General features: G+C 38.6%; 1 protein-coding gene across 2 annotated transcripts in view; it reads left to right on the top strand.

Moving 5' to 3' along the window:
- Positions 1-27,232, top strand: part of FEZ2 (fasciculation and elongation protein zeta 2) — a 46,222-nt gene extending 18,990 nt beyond the window's left edge. The window contains exons 5-9 of one of the 2 annotated variants that reach the window (XM_030920953.1): positions 1,657-1,925; positions 18,260-18,340; positions 20,632-20,707; positions 23,753-23,818; positions 26,302-27,232. In XM_030920953.1, coding sequence (XP_030776813.1) covers positions 1,657-1,925; positions 18,260-18,340; positions 20,632-20,707; positions 23,753-23,818; positions 26,302-26,318 — 509 coding nt within the window. In that variant the 3' untranslated portion in view covers positions 26,319-27,232. The remainder of the gene's footprint in view (positions 1-1,656; positions 1,926-18,259; positions 18,341-20,631; positions 20,708-23,752; positions 23,819-26,301) is intronic. The other variant, XM_010373232.2, reaches the window with a different exon arrangement.
- Positions 27,233-27,929: the final 697 nt, after the last annotated feature.

The following is a 27,929-nucleotide window of genomic DNA, read 5'->3' as shown; positions in this document are numbered from 1 at the left end:
CTGATACTTGATATAGATACTGAAATCTGTATTGGTTTGCTAGGGCTGCCAGAACAAAGTACCACAGGATGGGTGGCTTAAACCACAGGAATTTATAGTCTTACAGTTCTGGAGTCCAGAAGTCTGAGATCAAGGTGTTGGCAGGTTTGGTTTTTTCAGAGGCCTCTCCTTGACATGCAGATGGCTGCCTTCTCCCTATGTCTTCACATGGTCTTTCTTCTGTGTTCTGGTCACCCTATTTTATAAGAATACCGGTCATACTGGGTTAGGGCCCATCCTAATGCCCTCATTTAACCTTAATTTACCTCTTCAAAGACCCCCTCTCCACATTCTGAGGCCCTGTGGGTTGGGACTTTAACAGTGTCCTATCTCTCACATGGGGAGAAGTGCTGAGAAAAGACTGAAATGGGGTTTCAGGGAATATTGTTCCCCTTTGTCTTCCCAGTCGTTGTAGTCCATTCTCGCACTGCTACAAAGAAATGCCTAAAACTGGGTAATTTATATGAAAAGAGGTTTAATTGGCCAATGGTTCCGCAGGCTATACAGGAAGCCTGGCAGCATCTGCTTCTGGGGAGGCCTCAGGGAGCTTTTACTCATGGTAGGAGGCAAAGCCAGAGCAGGCATCTTCACATGGCTGGAGCAGGAGGAAGGGGGCCTGGTGGAGGTGCCACACGCTTTTAAACAACCAGGTCTCATGAGAACTCTATTATGAGAACAGCACCAGGGGAATGGTACTAAACTGTTAGAAATTGGCCGGGCGCGGTGGCTCAAGCCTGTAATCCCAGCACTTTGGGAGGCCGAGACGGGCGGATCACGAGGTCAGGAGATCGAGACCATCCTGGCTAACACGGTGAAACCCCGTCTCTACTAAAAAATACAAAAAACTAGCCGGGCGAGGTGGCAGGCGCCTGTAGTCTCAGCTACTCGGGAGGCTGAGGCAGGAGAATGGCGTGAACCTGGGAGGCGGAGCTTGCAGTGAGCTGAGATCCGGCCACTGCACTCCAGCCTGGGCAACAGAGCGAGACTCCGTCTCAAAAAAAAAAAAACTTAGAAATTGCCCTCATGATCCAGTGACCTCCCAGCAAGCCCCACCTCCAACAGTGGGGATTACATTTCAATATGAGATTTGAGTGGGGACACAGATATAAACCATATCACCAATTTTCAACAAAATTCACAGATGGGGGTGTATGTAATTAAGTATGTATTTAGTTTAATTCTTTCAGATCAACTCCTTTCCTGTTCAGAGATATCCCAGAACCCTGCTGAACGTCTTGCAGTTTCTTGTCAGCAGGTGGATTCTGTGCTTTCCCTCTGCTTTTGTGTTTGTTGTTTTCCATGTACAAGCCTTCACAGTCTTGACTGAAGTATTATTCATGGAGTGATTTATTTGCACAAGTAAAAACTTTCGTTAGACTTTCTTCCCAGCAAGCTGAGAAGTGACTCACCTGCCCACTTAGTGCTACTCAGACCTGCCCTCCAGAAGTTTTAGAATTCTGAGATCACACACAGTCAATTTAATTGCTTGGAATATAATTTTTGCTCGTTGGCATTGATTACATAGGTGTTTGTTTAGTTATTCCTAGTGACTGCTCTGCTTTGCTTCCTTGAAACATTTTTGTCTTAATATCTGCTGTCTTTTGTTTTTGGTCCTAGGAGTGAAAAGGCTCTCAGTGTCTGAGTTAAATGAAATCCTAGAAGAAATTGAGACTGCCATTAAGGAGTACTCTGAGGAGCTGGTGCAGCAGTTGGCTTTACGAGATGAACTGGAGTTTGAAAAGGAAGTGAAAAACAGCTTTATTTCTGTTCTTATTGAAGTGCAAAACAAACAGAAAGAGCACAAAGAAACAGCAAAAAAGAAAAAGAAGCTAAAAAATGGCAGCTCTCAGAATGGGAAGAATGAGAGAAGTCATATGCCTGGCACAGTAAGTGATGTTTTGCAGGAGATGTCGAACGCTGGAAACAGGTTCCGTGGTAGTCCCGGCCTTCCAGGCTGGTGGCAGGTGCGACAGGTTGTACATGGGCAGGAGTATTACACTTCTAATCAGAGCCCGGGGGATTTTATTCCAGAATACCACTGTGCTCAGTTTCTTCAGAAAGCCGTTTTCTTGAGTAAAGTATACTGGTTATCTGAATAATACTGACTGAAATCTTTAGCAGGGAAGTAAGTGGAAGGAAGAGGGGGCAAAAAAGGAGAATGTCTTGAAGAAAAGAAGCTTTAGCAAGTGACCAGTTTTACTACATCAGAATGTGAAGAGTGGTTATGTATATTTGGCTAGTAGTTTTTTTTTCTTATTTTTGCTGAACTCTTATGAATCGTGTGATCAGAAATTAAAAGGGGTTTATTTAGAGGTAGCAGAACTCTGCTCAAGGCACAGATTGTTTGTAAACAGGTTTCTCCTGATTTTTCCGCGAGTCTGGAATACAAGAAGGTAAGTGACATCAGCCATTTGGCCTACTATTTGGCAGACTAGACTGTTACTGACCGGTGAAAACAAGTTTAGAACTTGAAACGCTGACCCTTTGATAAGTTTTTTTGTGTCGAAGTCTTGTATATTTCTACCTTGATTTTGTTTGTGTGTGAAGAAATGTTGGTTTTATTTTTAGAATGGTTGGGTAAAGGGATCTCTTTTTCTCAATGGAACATCTCTTTTTAATTTGTGATATCAATAACATGGTCTTACAAATCACAAACTAGCTATTATGGTTTGCAATAATATGAATTCTGTTTTTGATAGTCTGATTTATCTAAAGAATACTTACCAGAGAAATAGATCTCATTAACCAGATGCTGATGGAATCCTGGAAATACAGTTCTAGGATGTGGGCCACCAATGAGCAGTTAACACAAAGAGACTCTTACCATGTAGCTCATTTATTATACTGTTATTAGCCTATGAATAAATCCATTTTTTTAGTGTAATGTTCATTTGTATCTATTTTGAAAGGACATCGCTTATACATTGACTTTGAAAAAAGTTTTCAGATATCTATTATTTTTAAGAAATGGCAGTATTGATTGAATAGGTGTTTAGTCATTCCTAGTGAGTCCTCTGAAAAAAAACCAAAACCAACCCACATTTGTTTGAATATACAATCCTAGAAAATTTGCTTTAAAATATTAGGGACACTATTTTGCATTTGCATCTCATATTTTTAGAACTGGCACCCTTTAAATTGTCTTGTTATACAAGTGGGATTAAATAAAATGCTTAGTTAAAAAGTCATAGCATGGTTGGTAATTTCTGCCTATTTGCTTTTAGGGATTACATGTAAATCCTCCATTTATTGCTGTTAACACTTGGCTGAGAAAAGTAAATTTATCCCTAGAGGGGTTTAAAGGCTTCTTTTTGTAACTCCCATGTAAAAAGGGTTAGAGTAAATCCATTGTGTAATTTTACATGGCATTTATATTGAGAAAGGATTTGGCAAGGCAACAGTTAGGTCTTACTTCAGCCTTCATTGGTCTTGAAATAGATTCATAGTAACAGTAAATATTTTTCATAATATTTGAACCTTTGAGGTTGCATTTTGCCTGATTTAGTTTGTGTCAAAAATTTTAATCAGTTCAATAATGGCACGGTTAAGCTTGCAGTACCGTATCTTTAAAAGTACTTTAAAAGTACTGTATCCTTTTAAAGCCTAAAATGCGGCTGGGCGCGGTGGCTCACGCCTGTAATCCTGGCACTTTGGAAGGCCAAGGTGGGTGGATCAACATGGCGAAACTCCGTCTCTACTAAAAAATACAAAAATTAGCTGGGTGTGATAGTGCATGCCTGTAATCCCAGCTACTCAGGAGGCTGAGGCATGAGAATCGCTTGAACCCAGGAGGCAGAGTTTGCAGTGAGCCGAGATTGCTCCACCGCACTCCAGCCTGGGCAACAGAACGAGACTCTGTCTCAAAAAAAAAAAAAAAAAAAAAAAAAAAATAAGGCCTAAAATACCAGGGAAAAATCATCCTGTGACACAAGTAGCCTGAAAGTTGCTCAAAATAAACCCAAAGTGAAATGGCCAGTTGGATAAACACCTTCTAGGAGCTTGCCAAACATTTTACCAAGCATTTTATATCACATACAGTCTTGGCAAGACCTGGTCTCTATGAGTTTACTATTATCAGTGATACTAATTCCTAAAAAATGGTGACCTCCTTAGCATTGTCATGTGTTATCATTTTTTTTTTTCCTACCTGAGATATTTTTGTTTTATTAGCAGGACTTGGAGTTTTTCGTTAAGTATAGAATAACTTCCTTCTGTTTTTCTTGATGTATATTTCACTGAAGCGGTACATCAGTTTGTAGTTGGCATACCATTTTATCTAAAATTGTTACCTTGTTCTCTTTGGTCCAAAGATACTCTCATGAAATCTTGGAGTGGGTATAGAGCAGAGTTAAATTTCTTAATTGTTAATTTTGGAGACAGATTTTGTTTTAAATATTTGTTGTGGCGAAAAAGAAAATAGAGGGCATAGGGATGCTATTTAGAGCATTAGAAAATTTCATTAGACCATGAAAATATGTGAAATGTTCCAGAAAGTATTACCTGATAAAAGTGAAATATTATTTTGATGGGAGTTTTAGGTTTAAAATAACCATAATGCTGTATGTTGGGTAAGGTGAAATAGCATTCATTCATTCAGCAAGGATTTGTGGAGTGTCTTCCTGTGGCAAGTGTTCTTCAAGATACAGTGGGCAGGATGACTTATGATGGTAATTCTTGCACTTTGAGAGGCTGAGGTGGGAGGATCCCTTGAACCCAGGAGTTTGAGACCAGACTGGGCAATATAGTGATACCTTGTCTTTACAAAATAAAAATTATAAAATTAGCCAGGTGTGGTGGCAAGCACCTGTAGTCCCAACTTCTTGGGGGTCCGAGGCGAGAGGATTGCTTGAGCCCAGGAGGGTGAGGCTGCAGTGGGCCATGGTCACACCATTCCACTTACAGCCTGACCCTGTCTCAAAAGACCCTGTCTCAAACAAAAAGCAAAAAAACAAAGAAAACCAAAGTGGTGAATAGAATAGAATAGACAAGGCCCATCCCATGCCTTCCTGGAGCTTATAGTCTAATGAATAGGCTAATGACGGAGAAAGGCAAGTAAACAAAAGAATGAATAGATGATGGAATTTTAGTAGTAAATAAAGACCATGAAGGAAACCAAAGGCTGGGTGAGGCGGTAGATAGTGATGCTGTTGGGAAGCTGTTTTGGAGAGTGTCGCTACACCACTGCTTCTCATTGACAAGGGAGGCTGCCTAGTCCCTTTCCAATTCTCAGTTTGGAGGGGAGGTTAGAGGAGTGGACCTCTTTGGGAAATGCAGTTCAAGAGAATGGCAGGCTTTATATTTCCTCTGTCCTTTTTTGCAGCATCTGGAGGAGCAGAGGATGGGGGTTAGAGAAGGGCACTGTCCATTTATCACTGTGGTGACTCACATGTATTTCTTTGTACTGACCATGCTGTTTTGGGTGACGCTTGATGTTCAGTGTTCTTCTGGAATCAAATTCCTTGCCTCCTTCTTCTGTCCACTTGGGGGATTTTTTTTTTCCACTCATCCTTCAAAATCATGGCCAAGCACTGTCTTCCTTTCTTAGAACCTTCCTTGATGACTCTGTCTCTGATGCAGAGTTGACTACTCTCTCTTTTAAAGGGGATTAGTATTATTCCTCTTTACTATTTCTATTATCACTGTCGTATCATACTGCAATTTTTTGTTTTCATGCCTATCTCTGTTTTGTGTCCCTAAGGATAAGAAAGTTAACTTTACTTTCTTGGTATTCTTAGATCCAACCTTAGGTACCTAATAAATTTCTGCTGAATGAATGAGTGAACGAAAGATAAGCTTGCAAATGTGTATTTCTATCTTGGATCTTTCTGCCAGGTGTCAAACCCATGGACCACAAATCGAATATTGACTAACAGCTTTGGGTTAAGAGCTGTGTTTGAATCTTGGTCCTGCCAATGTATACAGATGGCTTTGAATTTTGGAGAGATTAAATGAAATTATGTATAAGATTAGCAAACATAGCAAACACCATGAGCAAATGCTAATTATTATATATGTCCAACTGCCTACTAGACAATTCCCTTTGGGTATCTTGTAGGAGTCTGAAATTTATACTGTTAAACCAAAATTACCATTTTCCTAAATTTGAATTATGTTCCTTTGGTTAGCAAAATTAGTTTATCCACTCACTGAAACCGATAGAATTTCGAAGTCAAAGAATATACAGTTTTAAACGGCTTTAAATGACCAGCTTTTCAGATTATTCTGTAGAAATGTGGTCCAGTAAGAGCATAAGAATGGCCATTTTCCCACACCTCCCACCAACGGTGGATATTACGAGCTTTTTAATATACACCGATTGCATAGGCAAACAATGGGTTTGATCTATTGACTATTTGTATTCTTTTATGAGTTGCCTATTATGTTTATATGCCTATTATGAGATGTTTTCATATTTATTTGTGAGGGTACACATACTTTTGATATTGAAGCACCACACTGTGTTGTAATCATTGGCTTAAACGTCTCTTCTGACAGAGTGCGAGCTCTTTAAAGCTCATTCACACTGCTTTCCCAGCACCTCTCCTCATTTCTTGTTCTTTGCACGTCACTTAATGCGTGTTTGTTGAATTGAAACTTCAGTGTACAGGAGATTGAATCCCGGAGGATTTAGATTTGTAGTATTTGAATTATTACTGTTCTATTGGGGATTTTTATTGGGGGAGCCAGGCTTCTGTTATATCAAACATTCACAGGTCATTGAGTTTCAGTAGCAGTTCTCATGAATACAAGAATAGGTCGAACAACACCAGGTTATGTTGTAATTTAGTAGTTGCTATTCATCTAGTGTTATCTGAAGTTGTCTGGGCATTATGGCCTACCTGCTTAGCATCATAACTTAGTAAACTTATATGTATGAAAATGGAATACTTACTCTCTGAGCATCTAGTAACAAATCTTTGACTTGACCGTCACATGTAAGGTTGCTTATGCTAAGTCTTATTGAGAAGATAGAAATCGATAGTCTTTTCTGTTTGCCGTAATCACATTGAACTTTCAAGAGAGAATTTCTAGTGTGTTACACTCACCACCGTCAAAAATGCATGACTGCTTCAGTCAACCCTGAAAAAGTTATATACTGACAACTTTTGGGATATTAGCAATCAGTGACTAATAGTAGCAGAGAAAAGAAAAAACTGTAAAAAGAATCACATTACCCTAATTTATTGCTTTTGGGGGTTAGGGAGAGAATTGCTTAAGGATAGGGGAGAGCTAGGGCTTAGATGATACACACTCTTTCTTGTATATATTTTCTTTCGCAGATATATTGCTTCGTTTTTGTGACTCAGCTCATGTTATAATATGACTGATAGCCTTTATTTAGGGCTTCTGTTTAAAACAACATGGACCTGGTTTTCCCCCCCTCTTCTCTTTAATTTGGAATTTTTTTAACAGCACATTTGCACAGATGATCTAGATCAGGGATTGTCAAAGCAGACTACTGCCCAAGGGCTAAATCAACCCTTCACCTGTTTTATGAATACCGTTTTACTGGAACACAGCTATGTTCATTCATTTATCTGTCATCTGTAGCAGCTTTGGTGCTATATGGACAGAGTTGAGTGGTTGCCATAGAGACTGTGTGGCTTACAAAGCCTAAAATAATTAATGCCTGGCTCTTTACAGAAAAAGTTTGCCAATCTCTGATTTAGACTTAGTAAAATTAAAAAGTAGAGAAAAAAAGTTATGAACTCCAGTTAAGTGAGTTTGCATAGCTAAAAAGAGTACTGTCATGTGTCTGAAATTTGTATTTAAAAGGTTGCCTTGTTTTATCATGAGATTATCATGAGTTGTTCCTTTTCTCAGAGCCCCTTCAGCAGCAGCCTGAGCTTTGCCCCCAGATAGTGACATCTTGGCCAGCCAGTCTCCAAGCTCTGTGTGGTGGCTTCTTGCCTAACAGCAGACCTCTGTGCTGTGTGTCTGAATCCCGGTAGCTAGGTGAAGAGAGCGAGCAGGTAGACCAGTGTTCTCTAGATGTGGAGACAAACAAAAGGAATAAAAATGTTGGCAGTCCCTTGGAGATCCTGTATTATACACAGTGATAAAACGTGATTTTAAAAGAAGGTTAGAGGAGAAGTGCAAAAGGTACTGAGTTTTTTTCTCCCTTTATCTTTTTTTTTTTTTTTTTTTTTGGTAGAGATGGGGTTTCACCATGTTGGCCAGGCTTGCCTCGAACTCCTGATCTCAGGTGATCCACCTGCCTTGGCCTTCCAAAGTGCTGGGATTATAGGAGTGAGCGACAGTGTCCAGCCTTTTTCCCCTTTATCTAAGCAGTGGTGCTTGAGGTACTAAATTCTACTTGATATACATTTTTTTTTTTTTTTTGAGACAGGGTCTCACTCTGTTGCCCAGGCTGGAGTGCAGTGGTGCCATCTGGGCCCACTGCAGCCTCTACCTCCCCGGTTCAAGCGATTCTCCTATCTCAGCCTCCCGAGTAGCTGGGATTACAGGCGCCTGCCACCACACCTGGCTAATTTTTGTATTTTAGTAGAGATGGTATTTCACCAAGTTGGCCAGGATGGTCTTGAACTACTGGCCTCAAGCGATCCACCCACCTCGGCCTCCCAAAGTGCTGGGATTACAGGCGTGAGCCACCGTGCCTGGCTCCGATATACATTCTTGAATGTAAATATTGACATATTTTAACAATAATTTGTTGGTGATATTTGATAGTATCTTGCTGCATTTTCTTTAGTGCAAAGCATTTACTAAAAATTACTGTTAGCATGATGGAAGGTCATTGTAGGGTGGAGAGAAACTTGAATATATAATGATTATTTTAATAATTCAAACCTATGAATTATGAATTACTTTAGATGTGGAACACATTTGTTTTATGAAAAATAATATTACCTAGAGAAATATATGTCATCATCAGTTTTTGATATATTTTTATCATCTACTCTTTGTTTTCTGCAATGGTTTTTGGTGGTAGGCTGGTAATGGTGAACTTTCATGACCAAGCAGTTAATGTAGTAAAAATCAGGAGTCCATTCTTGACTTCTTTATGTCTTAGAGAGGTCATTGTTTATATATAAACAAGTTCACATAAAAGCTGTAATATGCCAGGAAATTGTGTTCTTCTTGTATACAGTCTTGTGTGCCACATAGTGATATTTCAGTCAGTCATGGACTGCGTATAGATAGATAATGGAGTCAGGATTATAATGCTGTATTTTTGCTGTACTTTTTCTGTGTTTATCTACATTTAGATACACAAATACTTACCATTGTGTTACTGTTGTATGTATTACTCAGTATAGTAACAGGCTGTGTAGGTTTGTAGGAGCCATAGGCTGTACCATGTAGCCTAGGTATGGAGTAGGCTATACAATTATGTAGGTTTGTGTAAGGACACTCTGTGATGGTCTATACAGCGACAAAGTTGCCTGACTCATTTCTTAGAATGTATCCTCGTTTTTAAGCAGCACATGACTGTACTTAGAGTATTTATAAGTTTCAGGAAGGAATTTCTAAAATTGCCAAGATCAATTATTATATTCTAGTTTTAGTGGCTTTGAAAATATTTGGCAAAAATTAATTTAGTTTCCACATTAATATTAAGTTACATAAAAATTTTAAAAAAATCTTCAAATATAAAAATTAATTTATTTAATGTTAATTTTGAAGATCTTTGTATTAATTTTTTTCTGCCATAAAAATAAACGTATATAATAGGTGTTTAATATTGAAGATTTTCAAGTGTGTATCTGCTTAGGTATAATGTATATTTTCTAATTTACTTAGATCTGTTTTTTTAAAAAAATATTTTTGGTAGAATTTGCTTTTATAACTGCTTTATAATTCACATTAAAATTATTTGAAGTGTTAAAACAAGATATTACTTTTACACCTTAATATCTTAACTATTTGAATATTTGTACTCTAAATTTTTTACACTTGTTTCCTCATGTTTTGATTATTTTATTAAAAATTAAACCTACTATTTTATAAATTAACGTTTGAAAATCATATTCAAGCTATTGAAAATGACGTGATTTATAAGGAACAATAATTATGTTTTAATTTTGCTTTCGTCTGAACCTCCTGAGTATAAAGAATATTAATGAAGTAAGAGTAGAGTAGAGTAACAGTCAGAAATAGATGAAAAGCATTCCTTGATTGCTTTTTCAAACCTTTTTTCTGACATTGAGCTTTGATACTGAGATTTTGAAATGATTTCCTGGCCAGTTAGAAATCTGTACCAGTTGGTGTCAGGTGAGGCTGAGAAACAAGTTTGGTAGCAGGAATAGTGTAAATTTCCTGGGCCCTTTGTTTGTCTTGCTTTCCCTGTCTTGGATGTTGCTTTCTGTGAAGTTGGTTGAACTGGTGAATATGCTGTGTGTAGAATAAGCTGATATGTTTAGGATACCAGAGAAGAACTAACAAACTACAGCACTGTATCTGATTTTTGTTCACTTTTATGTAGCATAGTGTTCTCCAGCTCTTTTCTTTTTATTGTTCAGAAAGACCGAATTATTTGTTAACTTGTTTTCTGTTTCAACTTTTTTGCTGATTCTATACTTAGTCATAGATAGTAATGTCTCTTCTGTATGTTGTTTTCAGTCCTGTCAGCTAGGAACTATAATCAGGGATTTATTCTTTCTCAGCTGTGATTTTATTTATATTAGAAGAACTTGAAATGCTGTTTTTGCTGTTCTGGAGAAAAGTAGAAAGGTGTGGTTATTTCTCTTTGGGAGTTGTGTCTAAAATATTATTGTAGCCTTTTTATTTTCAGAAATTATAGCCAGTACTTTTTTGAATATTGATATTTGCTGAGCACTTTGCTAGGTACTTGCATGGATTATTTCATGTAACCTTCACAACAACCCTGTGAAGAAGGTATTATTGTTATTATTTCCATTTCATAAATGAGTAAACAAAACTTCACAGGGACCTTGGCTCACAGAACCAGCATGCATTGAAATGTGGTTGTGGAGTTACTTAGAGGTGGATGGAAGGACCCTTGGCTTGAATTTTCCTTTTCTGAGCTTTGCAAGGATGTTGTAAATGGGCCTTGGGGATCTTGGCCCGTTTCTTTGTCTTTCAGATTTTGGTGAATTTTTCTAAATCTATATCCTATTTACACATTGTTGCTCCTGGTTTTGTCTGAGAAAAGTTTCCAGAGAAGGACCGATTTTGAGACTTTCAATACATACTTACGCCAGGGAAGGAAATAACCACGAGGCAGTGGTGAGTATTCTCAGCATAAATACTGGTGTTGAAGCAATGTATTGAATACCCTCTTCCTCCGTCCTTGCCACATTACTTTGGCATTTGTCAGTAGTGAGGGCAACAATAAAGTAAATACTGTAATGCTTAATCATTTTCCTGCTCACAAATAGGCTCCTATCAAAAATTCCATTCAGAGAGGCGCATTTTATAGCACTATTAACTCCTTCCTACAGAGGTAGTGGGAAATGGATGAATCAGTTACAAAGTAACTTTAGATTCAGAATTTTCACCAGCTCTTCACTTTGAGTTTGAACACTTGGATTCTTTATTTCAAACTTGGAAATGGTAGATTAAATGGAGGGAGGATTGGGTTTTCTGATATACCGAATTATTGCAGTTATTTAAATTAAACTGTAACAAATCGTTTTTTCTTTTCTTTTAAAAAATTATTTACTTATTTATTTATTTAGTAACACATCTTTAGTGTCCTTCATTTCATTCAGCATTCATAACCCTGAGACTTAGCTCTGTTGGCGCTTTGATAATGTCTGTGGTACTTGAACCTTGAGAAATGTTAACAAAGAAATGCTTCCCTCCTTTCTCCCCTCCCACTCTCTCTCCCTCCTCCCCTACCCCTGCTGTCTCTCCTTCTCCTTGTCCTCCTACTTATAAAATTTAAGCATAGAGAAAATCTTCCCTCTGGCCCAGTTAAGCACCATAAGCACCTAATAATACCGCATCTGCTCTCAAGGTTGTAAATGTAGTGCTTCTAAATGAGGTGACGTTTACGAAAAAGTAAATTTAACCTGCCTCAGAGGTTTTATCTTTTTAAAATTCATTTTGCCTTCCAAAAGGGTGTATTATTTTTTGGAATTTACAGGGCGGCTATAAAACAGAATGCACAGTATGCTCTACACAGTTCGTTTCCTGTTTCTTCCTGGTCTCACTGCCCTGGTCTCTCTTTTCCTTTATCCTTCTAGTTCACTGATCTTCTACTTGCTGCTATTTGAGTATCCTAGCTAGGGGTTTGAGATTTCTTTTTTTTTTTTTTTTGAAACGGAGTCTCGCTCTGTTGCCTGGGCTGGAGTGCAATGGTGCAATCTCGGCTCACTGCAACCTCCACCTCCCGGGTTCCAGTGATTCTCCTGCCTCAGCCTCTCGAGTAGCTGGGATTACAGGCACCCGCCACCACGTCCAGCTAATTTTTGTATTTGTAGTAGAGACAAGGTTTCACCAGGTTGGCCAGGCTGGTCTCAAACTCCTGACGTCAGGTGATCCACCCACCTCGGCCTCCCAAAGTGCTGGGATTACAGGCGTGAGCCTCTGTGCCTGGCAGGGGTTTGAGATTTCTTAGTCACTCCATTGTTTTATGTTTTACAAACCACGCCAACAATATTATTTCATTAATCTCATGTTGCTTTCCTAGACTAGATTCTTCAGTGGACTTTTCCAAAACTCCATTATTCACTCTTCTGAAAAATAACTTTATGTTCTGTCATGTCATCTTTATTCTGTTCACATTCAACTTATTTTGGGCTTTTTTTTTTTTCTTTCTCTCCTGCAAGAAGTCAAGACACCTCATGATATGGTGAAAAGATCACAGACTCTAAGGCTCTTGGGTTCTGGTATTAGGAGTGTCACAACTTCAGCTTACGCGACGTTTATAAATGCCTGTTATGGCTCAGGCACTATGCAAGCTGCGGGGATGGAGAGATGCATAAGACCTGTCTCTCCCTTCAGAATGTAGTCATTTCCTCATAAGAAAATGAAGCCCTTGGACTCTGAATGTATCATCTGGCTGTGCAGTTCTGCCATTCTGGAGCACTCATTTATTTAGTCCCATAGAGTATGTGTGTGTGTGTGTGCGTGCACATGTGTGTCTATGCATATGTGTATGTTTTTAATTTGCTTTCTTAATAATGGATCTTTTTGGTTGAATTAATTCATAGACTCATAGGATTTACAAATAAGAAGACATTTAAAGTTAATATTATTTAATCCTGTGTTTTACAGGTGAGGAAACAGGCCTTAGCAGTAAAGTGACTGCCTTCCTGTCACACAATTAGTGGCAAAGCTGGGAAGGAACCCAGATCTTTGATTTCTAATTCAGCACTTTTCTGCCCAAGCTGACTAATTTTCTGATTCTAAGATTTTTGCCTGAGATGTGATTCCTGGTTGCATACAGAAATCTGGAAGTATCCCACTGGTATTGATAAGAACTGCTGTAGCGTTTAGCAGGCTAGGTCACTGACTATCAGTCAGATGCCTCCTACATATTGAAGTCTGGTTTTTGCTTTTTGGAGCATATGAAAGAAGTATCTGACATTTTTTTTTCTGTCCTTAAGGATTTTGAGAACTGAGTTGAATTTATGAAAAATTAACCAGAATTTTTGTTTTTATTGTTTCTCTTTAGATCTTGTGCCCTCTAACTCCCCATTAAAAATACCTTGATTACTTTTCTTATACTATTATTAGGCAAACATAAATTGATCCACAGTTATGTCCCCAGCATGAGTGTTAAGGATGTCGAATCAATTTCAGTTTTCCAGGAATGTGCTGTCCATGGGATGCAGTTTGAGATGATGAACTATCCAGTGTGCTTTAGTGCGGTGATTCTCAACCAGGCCACGTTTTGCCCCCCACAGGACATAAGTCAATGTCTGAAAACATTTGTTGTTGTCACAACTGGGGGCAGGGTGGGGAAGGATGGGGTGGTACTGCTGGCATCCTGGTGAACAGAGACTGGGGGTGCTAGGAGAGATCCCACCCCACTGCACTGACCCCCGTGACAAGAATGATCTGACCAGAAATGTCAGTAGTGTCAACACGAAGAAACCTGGGTACAGGGTGTGATAATTGCTATATTCAAAACAACTACCACGTTTTTAGTGTTTTCTGAGCCTAGCTGTGTTCTGTAGTCTAGGTGGACATATATTACTATTGTCCCTAGCTAGGTTTATGGGTCTGGGAAGGCTGAATTGCACCCTGATGTCAGTTAGGAAAGTTAAGCCAGCCATTGCAACACATTGGCACACAATAGGGGAGAGAAGACAGGGTTGCTGCAATACAATCTTACAAAAAGGAGGTGAGAATGGACATATCCATAGATACTGTGTTCCATCCTGTTGAATGAGAATTGCGAGACTCCTGCACGCTAGCTGTGGTGTGAATTCCCGAGTTGGCCAGGTTGGCTGCTTTTGGTTTTGTTCTCTGAGAAGATCTCTCTTGTCTAATGTCCTTTGTGGTTCATCTGGGATGGGTGTATAAGTCATATTTCAGCTCAGATGTCGTCTCCTCAGAGAGCTTTTCTCTGACGTCTGAGTAGAAAGTAGGCATCCAGTTTTTAATCGCCTTGTTGGAGCTAGGGATAGGGCGTGTGTTAGTTATCTGCAGCATTCAGTTCATTTACGTGTTGTACTTTTTGTGCCTCCGTTATGCTGGAATGTAAGGTCAGGAGGGTGGGAGGGGCCTTGGCTGATGTGTTCAGTCTGAATCTCTAATACCTGGAATGGTATCTGGCTCAGGATGTTTTTTGAAAGAATGAGGAAATGAATGTGAGGAGAATAAAATGCTGAAGGAGGAACTGGTTTTTACATTTTGTTGTCTGTGTTTTGGTGGGGAAGAGGACATTGAATTCAGTTTTGGATATGAGTTTTAGAAACATTGATATTAAATATAGACAGGAACATAGGCTTGTCAATAGGCCATTAAACATACAATAGGCACAGATGTCCAGCTGGCCATTAAACGTGCAAAGTGAAGCTCAGGGAAATTACAGTAAAGGTCACTAACATGTACTGAGCTTTGCCATGTGCCAGTCTCTGTTCTTAGCATTTTACTGATCTTAGTAAAGTGGAGCTATCAATTTATGGAAGCAGAAGCTGAAGCGATTGAGTGGTAATGTCCAGAGGGGGTGCTTGAGAATTAAATAGGGACAGAATCCAGAGGCACAGCAGCATCTGAGAGGTGAATCAAGAAAGAGGCGCAAGATCCTGGGGAACACTGGTGTTTAAGGGATGTGTGAAGAAAGTGGTGACTCTTTGAAGAAGCAGCTAGAGAGCAGGAGGGTTGGGGTGAGGGAAATCTGGGAGAGTGTGGTGTCTCTGAATCCAAGGAGGGAGGAGGGATTCCTGGATGTCTCAGAGATCTCAAAAGTGGCCGTGGTCTTCTGGATCGAATAAATGATGTTGGGAAGAGTTGTTTCAGGAAACCCTCGGGAAAGGAAATGGGTTGAGGGTTTGAGAATTTCAGGTTGCTGTCAGGAAGGAGCTAGTAGCGAGGGAGAGTTTGGAAATGCAGTGGAGGGAGAACATTGGTGCTGCCTGACTTCTGGGGAGGTGGGAGTTGATGGCAACTGAAGTGTGTTTGATGGAGGGATGTTCTCAGACATAGATTTTAGTTTTTTTTTTCTTCCCTGTAGAACCTTCTGATTTCCTTGTTCTGTAATTTTCCAACGGATCAAGAGGCTATTGAACTGTATAGGCTGCACATTGCTTCCCTGGTTCATTGTCAGTGATAGAGCTGGGGACAGTAGGGCCTTGTCGGCTACAGCCACTGACTCAGCAGCCATCAGCAGCAAGGACAGAGGTTCTACTGCGTTCTTGCTTTACCTTCTTTCACTGGCATCAGCTGTTAGTTTTGTTTTTCCAGGTTACCTTGGCTTCCCATGGTTGCATTTTCACTGATTTCCCCTAAGCCTAGAATTCTGGTGGCACAAAAGCCATCTTTCACAAGTAGTCAGGCTATCAGTAGTTGAGATGGCTCAGTAATGTCTGCAACCACATATTTAATAAAACCTAAATTACATCTGCATCTTATGAAATTGAAACTGCATCAACTTTTGTTTTTTCTAGTGACAGGTATTGGCTTTCTGGTTGGGAACATAAAGCTAGTGTTTTTGGAATGTGCTTTCCAAATATAAAATGTGTCTTAGTTTCCTGATATGTGGATTCTGAAACTTTTTATCTTGCTTTAGATTTTATGAATTGGTGTCTAGTTTTAACATGCCCATAGATAATGGAGCCAGGTAACATAGACTAAGTACTTAAAAACAAGTGCTTTTCTCTTTGTCACATTTGAAAGAAAATATATTTTATGGAAATAATTAAAAAACTGACTTGGTTATTTGAAAATAGTTTCTCATAATTGTCATTATATACTCTGAAGCCTAAGATGTTATCTCGTTTGATAATCTGTTTAAAAAGATTTACAAAAATAGTTATCTGTAGGTTTTTGTCTTATAACTAGCCTCCTCCATCAAAGTTAATAGTTATGCTTTCAGTGAAGTGAAGAGTAGTCAGCAGAGTATCCTGACTAGATATTTGATTCTTGCTGAAGCAAAACTGCCTTACACATCTAGGAAAGACTAGATAGGGAAGATGGATGGTTTAGGAGGAGAGGCATATTTGTACAGTGTCCTATAAGGTGGTAAAATTTGGAACTCAGATTTTCAGTAACTCCATAGAGTTACATGACTGATACAGAAGCACATAGCTCCCTCAATGATTCAGCCTGTTGGCATTTCTTAGCTTTTTGTCATCAAGACTTCTTTACACTCCTAAAATTTATCGAGGACCCCAAGAAGCTTAATATTTGCTCTATTACAGATTAAAAGTGATAAATTGAAAAATATAAATTCATGAAAAATACCAAAAATAAATTCATAATAAAGAGCATATATTTATGAAAAATAGTATTTTACAACATCATGAAAAAATATCATTGCTGTGTATTTTTGTCAATCTCATTAACATCTGGCTTGATGAAAGACAGCTAGATTCACAAATGTGCTTCTGCATGCAGTCTGTCATTTGGAATATTTCACTGTGAGTCATGAGAGAATGAGAGTAAAAAAGACAACTCATATTTTAGTAGTATTAAGAAAACATTTTTGAACTCATGAACTCCTGAGAGGATTTCTGGGACCTCTTGGCAGGAGTTGAGTGGGAGGGGGGTCCCTGGACTACACTTTGAGAACCACTGGACGAAACTATATATATTTCTTGATGACCATTTCCTTGGTTTCCTTTCTTCTGCCCCTTGGGGCCTGGTAAAATATGCTTTATGTTGACTCCTCAAATGTGTTTACTGATTTAAATTTCCTGTATAAAATTCCAGGGGAAGGAATCATCCAGTGAATCAGGCCTTCACTTCCTTTTCACGATGCCTTTCCCCTTAATTAGTCATGCTGTAAGAATCTATCTCACTCCTTTGACTCAGCCGCCATAGAGGTGCCACCAGACTCTTTTTACTATGCCTGATGACATTGTAGACTGGTTACAAATCAAGATAAGTTGTTCAGGAAAAAAATACTCCCTTTTCAGTACAAAGAATTCTAGGAAGTCTTGGAGGTTGCTGGGAGAAAGAAACTAGAATTGTTTCCTAGAAACAGAGTGGAAAAGTCTTTGGAGAAGTTTTTGGGGGCCTCGCTGGCACATGGGATCCACTCTGCTCTCCAGGAAGCATATGCCATCTTCTAGTTCACATTTCTGCACCAAGGCAGTGGCAGGTGGCCCGAAGAGTGAGTGGGAAGCAATAATCAGCTCTCCAAGTAACAGCATTTTCATTTGCTAAATGTTATGTTAATGTTCTCCAAACTGATGGTAGAATTATACAAACTTAGGCTGAAAATATGCATACTGTTCATATTAAGTTTTCAGACTTCTGATAAAATGTAGGTAAATAATATCAAAAAGTATCTTAAAAATTACACAGCAAATTTTGTATAGAACAAATACGTGTACAACTGACAACATTTACATTGGAACAATTTTATTAGCTACGTCAGAAAAATGCCTGCATGAATATAGTAGCATAAAAACAGTTGCTTTTGCATTTACCTTGCAAAGAAATGGAAGCAGCAACATTTTAAAAAGAGCATGAGTTTGTGTGCTTTATCTGGATGAGTAGTGGCATTTTCTAACTGCTTGCCTCTCGGGCACGTAAGTCATCATGGTACATTCTTACTAATAGACTTTGAACTTCTCTCTCTGTCCTTTTCTTCTGGGCCGTATATTGCCGCCTTTAGCGCTTCAGCATGGAAGGGATCTCAAATGTCATTCAGAATGGCCTCCGCCACACCTTTGGAAATTCAGGTGGAGAGAAACAGGTGCTCGGTTATCCTTATTTTCTCATTCTCTGCTTTTTCATTTCCTGTGTAAGTGAAGATCCTGAAAGCTGGTAGTTTTACTAATTTACTAAGACCATTGCTTAAAGAGAGAAATAAAATTTATTATAAAAGTTCATTATGTTTATAGTCTTGATAATGAACAGAATTTCCCTTTGAGGAAAAAGCATTTTTCAAATTGGACAGTAGATTAAATGCATTCTTAATACATGTTTTAGAGCTCCATTTCTCACTCTTAGTTTTAAACAAATAGACATTAACATTTTAACATATTGTATTGCATGTGTAGGAAATCTGCTTGTGAAAATAACTAAACTAAAATATGTGACTCTAATTCTAAAAGTCTAAGAAGCAAGATGTCATTTTTAGGGGAGGAAGGCCAGAGGTTGGTACGTTTGAGACTAGAGTTCTAGGTCAAAAATATGTATAGAGTATATATTACCTCCTTTAAATGAAATTAATGTGTTTTTAAGGTGTATTGCATAGTCAGCCAACTCAAGTTGTCTGCCAAACGAGGCATGAGACATTATTTATACAAGATTATACATTGTATACATTTATACCAGATTATACATAGATACATCATCAAGTATCTAGCAGTTTGCTTTTGATTCACATTTTTGTATACTGATTGAAGGGATGTCACAACACGGGAAACATTCACATGAATGGGTACGCTTCAAATTACCTTTCGCTATATGAAATTTTCACCTTAAAAGAGAAAGCTCTTTAAGTTAGCTCTTCTGTGCAGACTAAGAAGGTGTACAAAACGTAGCTTGTAGGAAGTTTAGCAAAAGAATGCCTAGATCAAATGCCTGGAGTTTTGACTGAAGGTAGTTATGTGTTTCTCAAAAAGGGGGATCATTCCTATTAAAGAGGGAAGGTTCACACGGACATCTGCAGCTCATCAGTGAGCTCCATGAAGGGCTGTTTGAATTCCGGTTTTCATTCCAGTGCCTCTCCCCTCTCTCAACCTCACAAGAAGGCAAGGAATCTTCCAGACTCCACTGAGTGGAGCAGGGAGGTCTGAAAACGCAGCCAGGAAGCCAGAGAGCGGGCCAGGGTGCAACCTCCTGCTGCCTCTCCAGGTTGCCTGACACGTGCAGAGAGAAGCCAGGAGGACATCATTTCTGGCCTTTTGTTGTTGTTCTTTACAAAGGAACATTCGATTATACAATTTGGCATCACCTGCAAGAAGTCTACATCAAAAAGATGGTGGAACACTTAAGTGTCTCAAAGATTGAACTATGTAGTTTTACCAGTTTTCTGGACTTAGGGATCCAGTTATTGTAAAGCAGCTTTCTTTATCCTGTTTTTCAGTTATGGGCAGGATAAGATCACTCAATGAGGATTAGAGCTGAGATTTAGGGCACGAGGTTAAATCATGGGTGGAGCTAAAGAGATTCCAGGTGAAAACCACTGGCTTTCTATATGAGCACATGTGAAATGCATGGAACCATTTTTTTGGTGGGATGGTAAGAATAGGAGAATCTGGACAATCATTTATGGATTATGCTTTCATGGGATTAGTTATAAGACATGGCGCTGTTACTTGTGAGCCTTTACAAGTAGTGAACTAGGAAGTTTGTCTCAATTTCAGACATGAATTTTCATTATTCATTTCCCCTTAGGCCTTTCTCTATTTTCACTTTTCTCCTTTAATACCTAAAAACATTTATAATGACTTACCCAATAATTTAAAATAATAGTAATAACGCCTTTCTAAAACGATTTAAGTGTGTCTTTGTTAGCTTCTGCAAGAAGCTAGTGTGTGTTTTTCAAAGTTGTCATGTTATATATGTGGACCATTTGTTCAACCAGAATAAAAATGGTCTGAAACAGAATTATTTTGCTGTTGGAAATTACTTTATTGTGCAGAACTATTAAAACTATGTTTTTAGTTTAAATTGCTATTTTTAAAATGTGTTGAAAAATATGCAAGGAGAATGTGAGATAATACTTTAAAAATGAACAAATTGAGTAAATCGTCCTCAGACTTAGTCCTATGAAATTTTCAATAACTGAAATGCAAAAAATTGGTTGTTTCTGTTGACACTAGGTTTGTGTGAAGCAAATAGAGATGGGCAAAAAAAAAAAAACCATGAGCTCCATCTGAGATAGTAAGATACCTTTATTCCCATACAATACCTGTGTTTTCATTACCAAAGTAGCTTATGTTTTTATGTTATGAAATAGACCTTCTAGTAACAGTATCAAATTTTTTGGAGATAAGGTAATTCCGATTTAAGTGACATATTTTTTTAACTTGGCAGTATTTGACTACAGTCATTCCTTACGAGAAGAAAAACGGACCACCATCTGTTGAAGATCTTCAAATATTAACAAAAAGTGAGCAAAGACAAAATGAAACTATTACCTGATTTACTTTTGCTGATCAGTAAACACCTGACTTTAATTGGCTGATTTTGTTGTTAGTGTTTTGTCAATTTAGGATATAAATGATGCATATAATTGTTTATTTTTATAAGAATGAAGCCAACGATGGCTGTGACATTGAATACAACAGTAACTCTAGTGCTGATTTGTAGTTTTCCTGTTTTTCTGACCTTGTGAAATATTTATGAGCTAAACTTTTGGGGAAAAGCGTAACCTGAATCTCCATCATCTCTTACGTGTTTAAGAACATATCCATTTATCATAAATAAAATTCTTCATGGATCTTATATATCTATGACTGTCAGTAACTGAATAGGAAAGATTTAGGGTAAACACTTTTTATTTCTTATGAATGTAGAACCTGAGGGAGTAATTATAGGTAGAACATAAATTGACAGTGATGTTTTAAAGAACATGCGTTCAAGGCCAGGCGCGGTGACTCACGCCTGTAATCCCAGCACTTTGGGAGGCTGAGGTGGGTGGATCACGAGGTCAGGAGATCGAGACCATCCTGGCTAACACAGTGAAACCCCGTCTCTACTAAAAATACAAAAAATTAGCCGGGTGTGGTGGCAGGCGCCTGTAGTCCCAGCTGCTGGGGAGGCTGAGGCAGGAGAATGGCGTGAACCCGGGAGGCGGAGCTTGCAGTGAGCTGAGATCACTCACCACTGCACTCCAGCCTGGGCAACACAGCGAGACTCCATCTCAGAAAAAAAAAAGAACATGCATTCATTCAGTATTTGGTGAAAGCCTACTCTGTACCAGGCCATGATCTGGGCACTTGGGATACTTCAGTGAACAAAGCAGACAAAAATAATCCACCTTCAAGGGGCTTGCATTAAAAAAATTGTTAGATTTAAATATATATGATACTGAGTATCTCTTATGATAGCCACAAATGAGCACTGAATTCTGGTTCTATCCCTGTTATTTTCAGGGATATCCTTGGAAGTTACTTACTCTCTTTTGCTCACATTGAAACAGTAGCATAAAAAATATTTGTTCTATTTACTTCTCAGTAAATAGATTAATGTATGTATGATTTCGGCTAAGTTACTATCAATTAGCCTTGTTGTCACTGCCGTTAAAATGAAGGGATTGAATTTTGCTGATCTGTTAGGTCTTTGTGATGGTAAATATTTGTGATACTTGCTAATTACGGGGGAACCAAATGAAAGAGCATCACATGGATGAGTATTGATGACGATACTTATTTTGGAAATTCAAGATACGGAGGAATGGACAAGGAGAGCCTAAGAGTAGAAGCAGGTTCTTAGCTCTCTGCCTGCTAACTTGGAGCTCTCTGCCTGCTAACTTGGAGCTCTCTGCCTGCTAACTTGGAGCTTTCATTCTTTCCTTTGGTGAATAATTCTTTAAAAAGTTTTATATTTAAATATGGATAAATCAAGTGATGCCAGCCAGTCTGAAATAAAAAATCAAGAGATTAACTGGGTAGCCAGCCCTCTTACTTTCAGGAAGAACTTAGGAAGTTATGCGTGTCCAAGATCACACAGGGGGATGGTTAATTACAGAGCTGGGTCTCTTAATTCCCAGGAAATTATACTTTTAATGATGCTGGTTTTTGGTATGTGATTTTATATAGAAGTTAGAAAAAAATTTTAAACATGATTGGAAGCAGAAATACTGAACATGGTAGCCCTCTAAAGAAGGGAACATAAATAAATATTGCTCATAAGCCAGGAATTACTGGCTTCTCAGATCAAGAACAAATACTCGGTTGGTCAGACTAAAGTCATCATCTAATTCCAGCATCGAGATATCTTTATAGGTTGACACAGTTTGGAATCTTTGGACATATTTGGGTCCAAAGCTCCTTTTCTTTCCAAAAGAAGAGCTCTGTGGAGAGACAGTCACAGTGTTTATGCATATATAGTCTTCCTCCTAAAAGCTATTAAGGGATTCTGGGTGTAATAATAATAGTAATAGAAATTTTAATAATATTAGTAGTGTTACAGTTGATACATAGCATGTACTATGTGCCAGACACTATGATATGACCTTTGTGTCTGAATTAGTAGCTTAGTCCTCATTCACAAACCTTTGAGATTAAATCTATTATTCTCATTTCACAGAGGAAGAGCTCGGTACAAAAGTGGTTAAGTAGCTTGCTCACCATCACACAATTAGGAAGTGGCAGAGCCAGGGTTGAAACCCAGGAAGGCTGATTTGACACTTACACTATTTTGCCTTGTTGTATTGGTGGGGAAAAACAGTGAAATATTTTTACCAGGATGCTAGGGAGAAAATTTGAGTTGGCAGACTCTGTTAAAGTATAATATTTGTGAGTTTATCTCGACCTGAATGATCTAGCTTAAAAAAGAAAAACATTATACTAGGTGGCTGTTTTTTCTATTTTAGTTTTTACTTAGAAGATAAAATTGTCAAATTAGGATGAGGTTAATTCTCCCAGGTTCCTCCCCTAGTGCAGAGGAGGTGACAGCCAGGCAGATGCCAGGTGCTGCTTCATGGAAGTCTGTTCTTTATTTGGGTCTTTTCTTTGAAAATTTCAAGGAGTCTGACAGATATGCTTGTTGGAGGGTATAGCTAACTTTCCATTTCTCTGAGAGTTTCTCTAGTTTGCTTGATCTACAGCACTGAGGTCCTCTTGTTGCACCGAGTTCACTGAGGTGCACATTACTGTAACCCACTTTCCAGTATTATTGTAGAGCGAGGCTCCTTGTAAATAACCCAGTTCCTCTTTTTCGCCTCTACTGTTTGGAAATTTTAAAACAGGGAAGTAACTCTCAGGTAAGCGGGATATTCTTACCTAAAATAAATTCTTGTAAACTTACTCCACTAAAATAAATTATTGGGCCTTTATTGTTGTATTCCTTTGTCAGGAAAATCACCTGTAATTTGCATGAGTCAGTTATATCCTATAATTAAGGAAGATGAAGGCCACAATGATTGAAATTAAATAATATTTTTGATCTGAATTTTTAATCGTCGTCTTTTTCCCCCTTTTCTGTTTTGCAGTTCTTCGTGCCATGAAGGAGGACAGTGAAAAAGTTCCGAGCTTGTTAACGGATTATATTCTGAAAGGTGAGTTTTATAATGGTATAGGTGCGATGGCTGGGAGGTTTGGATTAGTCAGTAAATACATCATCTTGCTAATACATTAGATAGTAACTTCCCAATGCACAACTTTCATTAATCTTGTTATGCAGGGTGAGGATTAGATACATGACTGACTTCTGTCAACATTATATATTACGGTTTTATAAAATTTAACTTTTATTTATTTGAGGTTTTGGGCTGGAAATAATCTCCACAGCTAAACTATAAACATCGAGGGAGGTAGTAGAAGAAAATTAGTGAGATGGCGCCATAATCATGTGGGTATCAGATGTTGGCAGGTTGGCACTGGGAAGTTTGAGAAGGGTGGTCTCTGTCATCTTGAGGACAGTGGAAAGGAGGAGGACAGATCATTAGTGAGGATGGATGAAGGAAGTCACATCTGTGAACAGTGCCAAAGGGAATACGAAAGGGACTGATGTAAGGCACAGGGAGGGAAGTGGGGAAATAAAAAGAATGGACTTTCATAAACCCAGGATAGTGAAAAACCAGCCACAAATCTTAAAGGCAAGATGAGGCTCACACAGGATGGGAATATTGATGAGGCAAAAGAAGAGTGAGAGGTTGAGTTACTTTGCTGAGGAAAGAGCAAAATTTGGATGATAAAGAAGGGACGGAAGAACTCTAGAAGCAAAATTAATACTTTTCAATGAAGTATTTTTTAAAGTAGCAGGTATTCAGAGACCAGATTTTGAAAGCATCACAAAATGCATCTTGTAGTGTTTGATCAAATTTTGAGAGCAATCCTCTTTTAGTAACAGTCTTCTCTGGGTTCTTTCTCTTCTCCATTCAAGTTAGCTGAGCACAAGGAAGAGGAAGATTTCTGAGACATTAGAAATCTCACATGGACTTTTCTTAAACCATAGTGTCTTGAAAGGGGAACCTCAGTAGTATACTCAGGGTGCTCAAAGTGAATCACACGTTTCACTTTTAAGAGTCTTGATGCTGTAAGAGCTAAGAAGCATGAGCTAGCCATTAGTGGGTTAACACTGGGGTAGAACAGACTTGAGTTGACATCATTTTTAAAAATAAGCTGGTTTTCTCATGGAGGATTTTCTCCCTATTAAATTCTGATTTTTTTTTTTTTTTTTAATACCTGACATCTTTGTTTGCTTTTGTGTTGTGCTAGCATTGGTATGAAAGCTGGATTGTTCTGAGGTTTGTTCTTCTAGATGTGAAACAGGAATGAGATGGACATAAAGAACATGTCTTAAATTTTAATTATAGCGGGTCCCTATGGCTCTGTGAGGGCCAGAGATAGAATGAGCTTCTGAAGCATTCTCTAGCTATGTTAGCATTTAACTGCATGGAAGGATGTTATGACCCAAAGAACAGAGTCCTCTGGGGGAAAATGATTTTTAATTCTTTACTCTGAAAACCTAGGACTGTAATTGTGAACGTTACCTATACCGCATGCCTTAGGGAAGCAGCACCCATCTAATTCTGCTCCTCATGCTCGGGCCGCTGGCTCCTGTCTGTAAGCCCAGTTCTATCTATACTGTACCTGCTTCTGATGAGCTGTCTGTGTGCATGTGTTGTGGTTTCGTCTTGGCTTTGTATTGTGAGGACTGGGTGGAAAAGAAGCGAGGATTCAGACTACAGCAGAGACTGTAGTCAGAGAAAACGAAGACGGGAGTGTAATGCGGAGATGTATTTAAGTGTGTGGGAAGGTGGTGAAGTGGGGTCATTGAAAATGCTCTTTTCCACCCATCCTGAAAGTTCACAGCTGGTTAACTGTTCCTCCCCCTTGGGGGCCAGTAATAGGACACTTTGCCTGGGAGGGGGATATTGCTCAAGGGGATAATACTCCTTCCCCTTTTTTGGCTAGTTTGTTGTTGTTTTAACAGATGAGTGTGGCTTGGCTGCCTAAATACACCATCTTAGTTTTAATGCAAACGTCAGAAGTGAAAGAAGGTAGAAAAGTGGTCTCATTTGGCCTGAGAAAGGGAGTAGGGTGGGCACTGTCTGTGCTAATTGAGCTTCTCCTTCTCACACCTGCTTAATGACCCCACTGCAGCCTGCCGCCACTGCCGCCTTGAAGGTAGGACCCAAGGCTCATTCTGAAGTAATGTATGCGTGGCTGCTGCCGTGCTGATCCTAGTTAGGAATAAAAATGTGTGCAGAAACTTGCACCCTTCTTTGACTTCCCTTGGGAGCCTGTTTGCTGTGTCACAAGCCTCATAGTATAGGGCAAATGTTAGGGGCTTCTTTCTCCAAGTGGCACCCTAAAGAGACATGGCCTTTTGGTATCTCATTTCTGGGAAATTCTGTGTTGAGAACTCATCCTTGTTGGGTATAGCCTCTTAAAACCTTTAAAAAAATTGCTACTGTCGATCTTTGCATTAACATTTAGTTCTCATTAATTTTTTAAATGTACATGTAAAATGTATGTTTTGTGTAAATGTATACAAAATATACATTTTTACCTAAAAGTTCTCTTTTCCTTCTAGTTCTGTGTCCTACATAGACCAGCATCTTTATCTACGGTGGGCTCCGAGCTAGATTTCCTACAGCATTATTCTGAAAGCTGGCTACCATTGCCTTCTTGCTATTGGAAACTCAGCACATTTGAACTTGGGTTTGATTTAGTATTAACAGATCTTGACTTCACTAATTCTTTATATTATAGAACCAACGGAAATATGGGCACTATTTTGAATTCTAGAGATGGTTTTTGTTAAATCTACTAATAATTATGAACTGTTCTCTTAGTAGAGTAAGAGAGTAATATTAATTGTGCATGTGCAGTTATATTTCTCATTAACTGACAGTATGCCCATCTGTTTTTATGGCTTTCTAATCTAAAGTGCACTGATGAACTAGATTAAAGCCTTGGGAGAGTTATACTATAAATTCAGTGATGGCAAGAACCAACACTGATTCTTGTGAGAATTGTCAGTATAAATATTACCTACCAGTATTGTTCAGAGATTGAAACATAATAAACTTGGGCTGCTCCTGAAGAAGCAAAACCAGAATATGCATTACTTTGGCTTAATACTTAGTGAACATTGGAAACTGTTGGTGATGATGGATTTTGTAGCTTGCTGCTTGTTTAACCATTGGTCAAATTTTAACCATTAAATTGCCATTCACTTTTAGAATCTTGTACTGTTTAACTTTTGATTTTCAAATGTTCTGCTTCAGGTGTCTGTGAAGAATTTGTACTTTAAAAGTTCGTATCCTCTGAGGTGCTTGACAAAGTGTACACTGCAGAATTGCCTATTCTCATTACGGTGTCATATTTTATTCATGCCTGTGTGTTTTTCTTAAGTATGAATTCTAGATACAGCTACTTATGGATTCATCAATATCATGAGGACTTTTGCTGGTTCCAATCAAATCAATGGCATTTAATAAATTTTTTAAGAAGTAAAAATATGTTTGAGAGCCTTATATTTGGGGTTTTGTGTTGTATTTTTTTTTCCTTAACAGTACGAGATTCTTTCCCTTAATTCCACACAGAGCCCATCGCTACAGTGGGCTACGAAGGAGAAGAGGAGGACTTTTTTTTTTTTTTTTAAGAGTATGCTGAGCTGCTGTGGAGTGACAGACAGAAGTCCTGCTCTTTTTCTGGGGCTGTGAGACATTTCAAACAAACAGCCATGCAGCCCCTCCCATAGACGACATGAATGAAGTAAGAGTCTAAATGGGACCTGCTACAGGAAGCTTTCACAATTCCACCTGTGAGCAAACAGGGCTATACCTATTCCTCACTCCACTCAGCAACTGAGACGCTGTGACTGCAAAGGGCAGGGGCTCGGTTTGAAGTTTAATGCCTGCTTGGCATTTCAGCCGTCATCTCTAGGGGTATGAGAAACTTGAGATGGTTTCCTTATTTTATTAACGTTCTTATGTGGAACTTACTGACCCTTTCCCCAGATGCACACATACCCAGTAATATTAATAATTTAAATTAGTTTGATGTGAATTTGTAAAAATGATGCCTTGTACTGAAGAAATGTAGCTTTAAAGGGTATATGATGTAGCAGAAAGTCCTTAGGGGATATATTTTTTTAAAGGAGATTCAACAGTGGTCTGTTTATAGCTCATTCTTAAATTGATGCTTCTAAAATGT

The sequence above is a fragment of the Rhinopithecus roxellana genome, chromosome 17 (genome assembly GCF_007565055.1).
Source record: "Rhinopithecus roxellana isolate Shanxi Qingling chromosome 17, ASM756505v1, whole genome shotgun sequence".
Taxonomy (NCBI): domain Eukaryota; kingdom Metazoa; phylum Chordata; class Mammalia; order Primates; family Cercopithecidae; genus Rhinopithecus; species Rhinopithecus roxellana.
The sequence above is the reverse complement of the archived record's forward strand: the minus strand, read 5'-3'. Positions and strand labels throughout refer to the sequence as shown.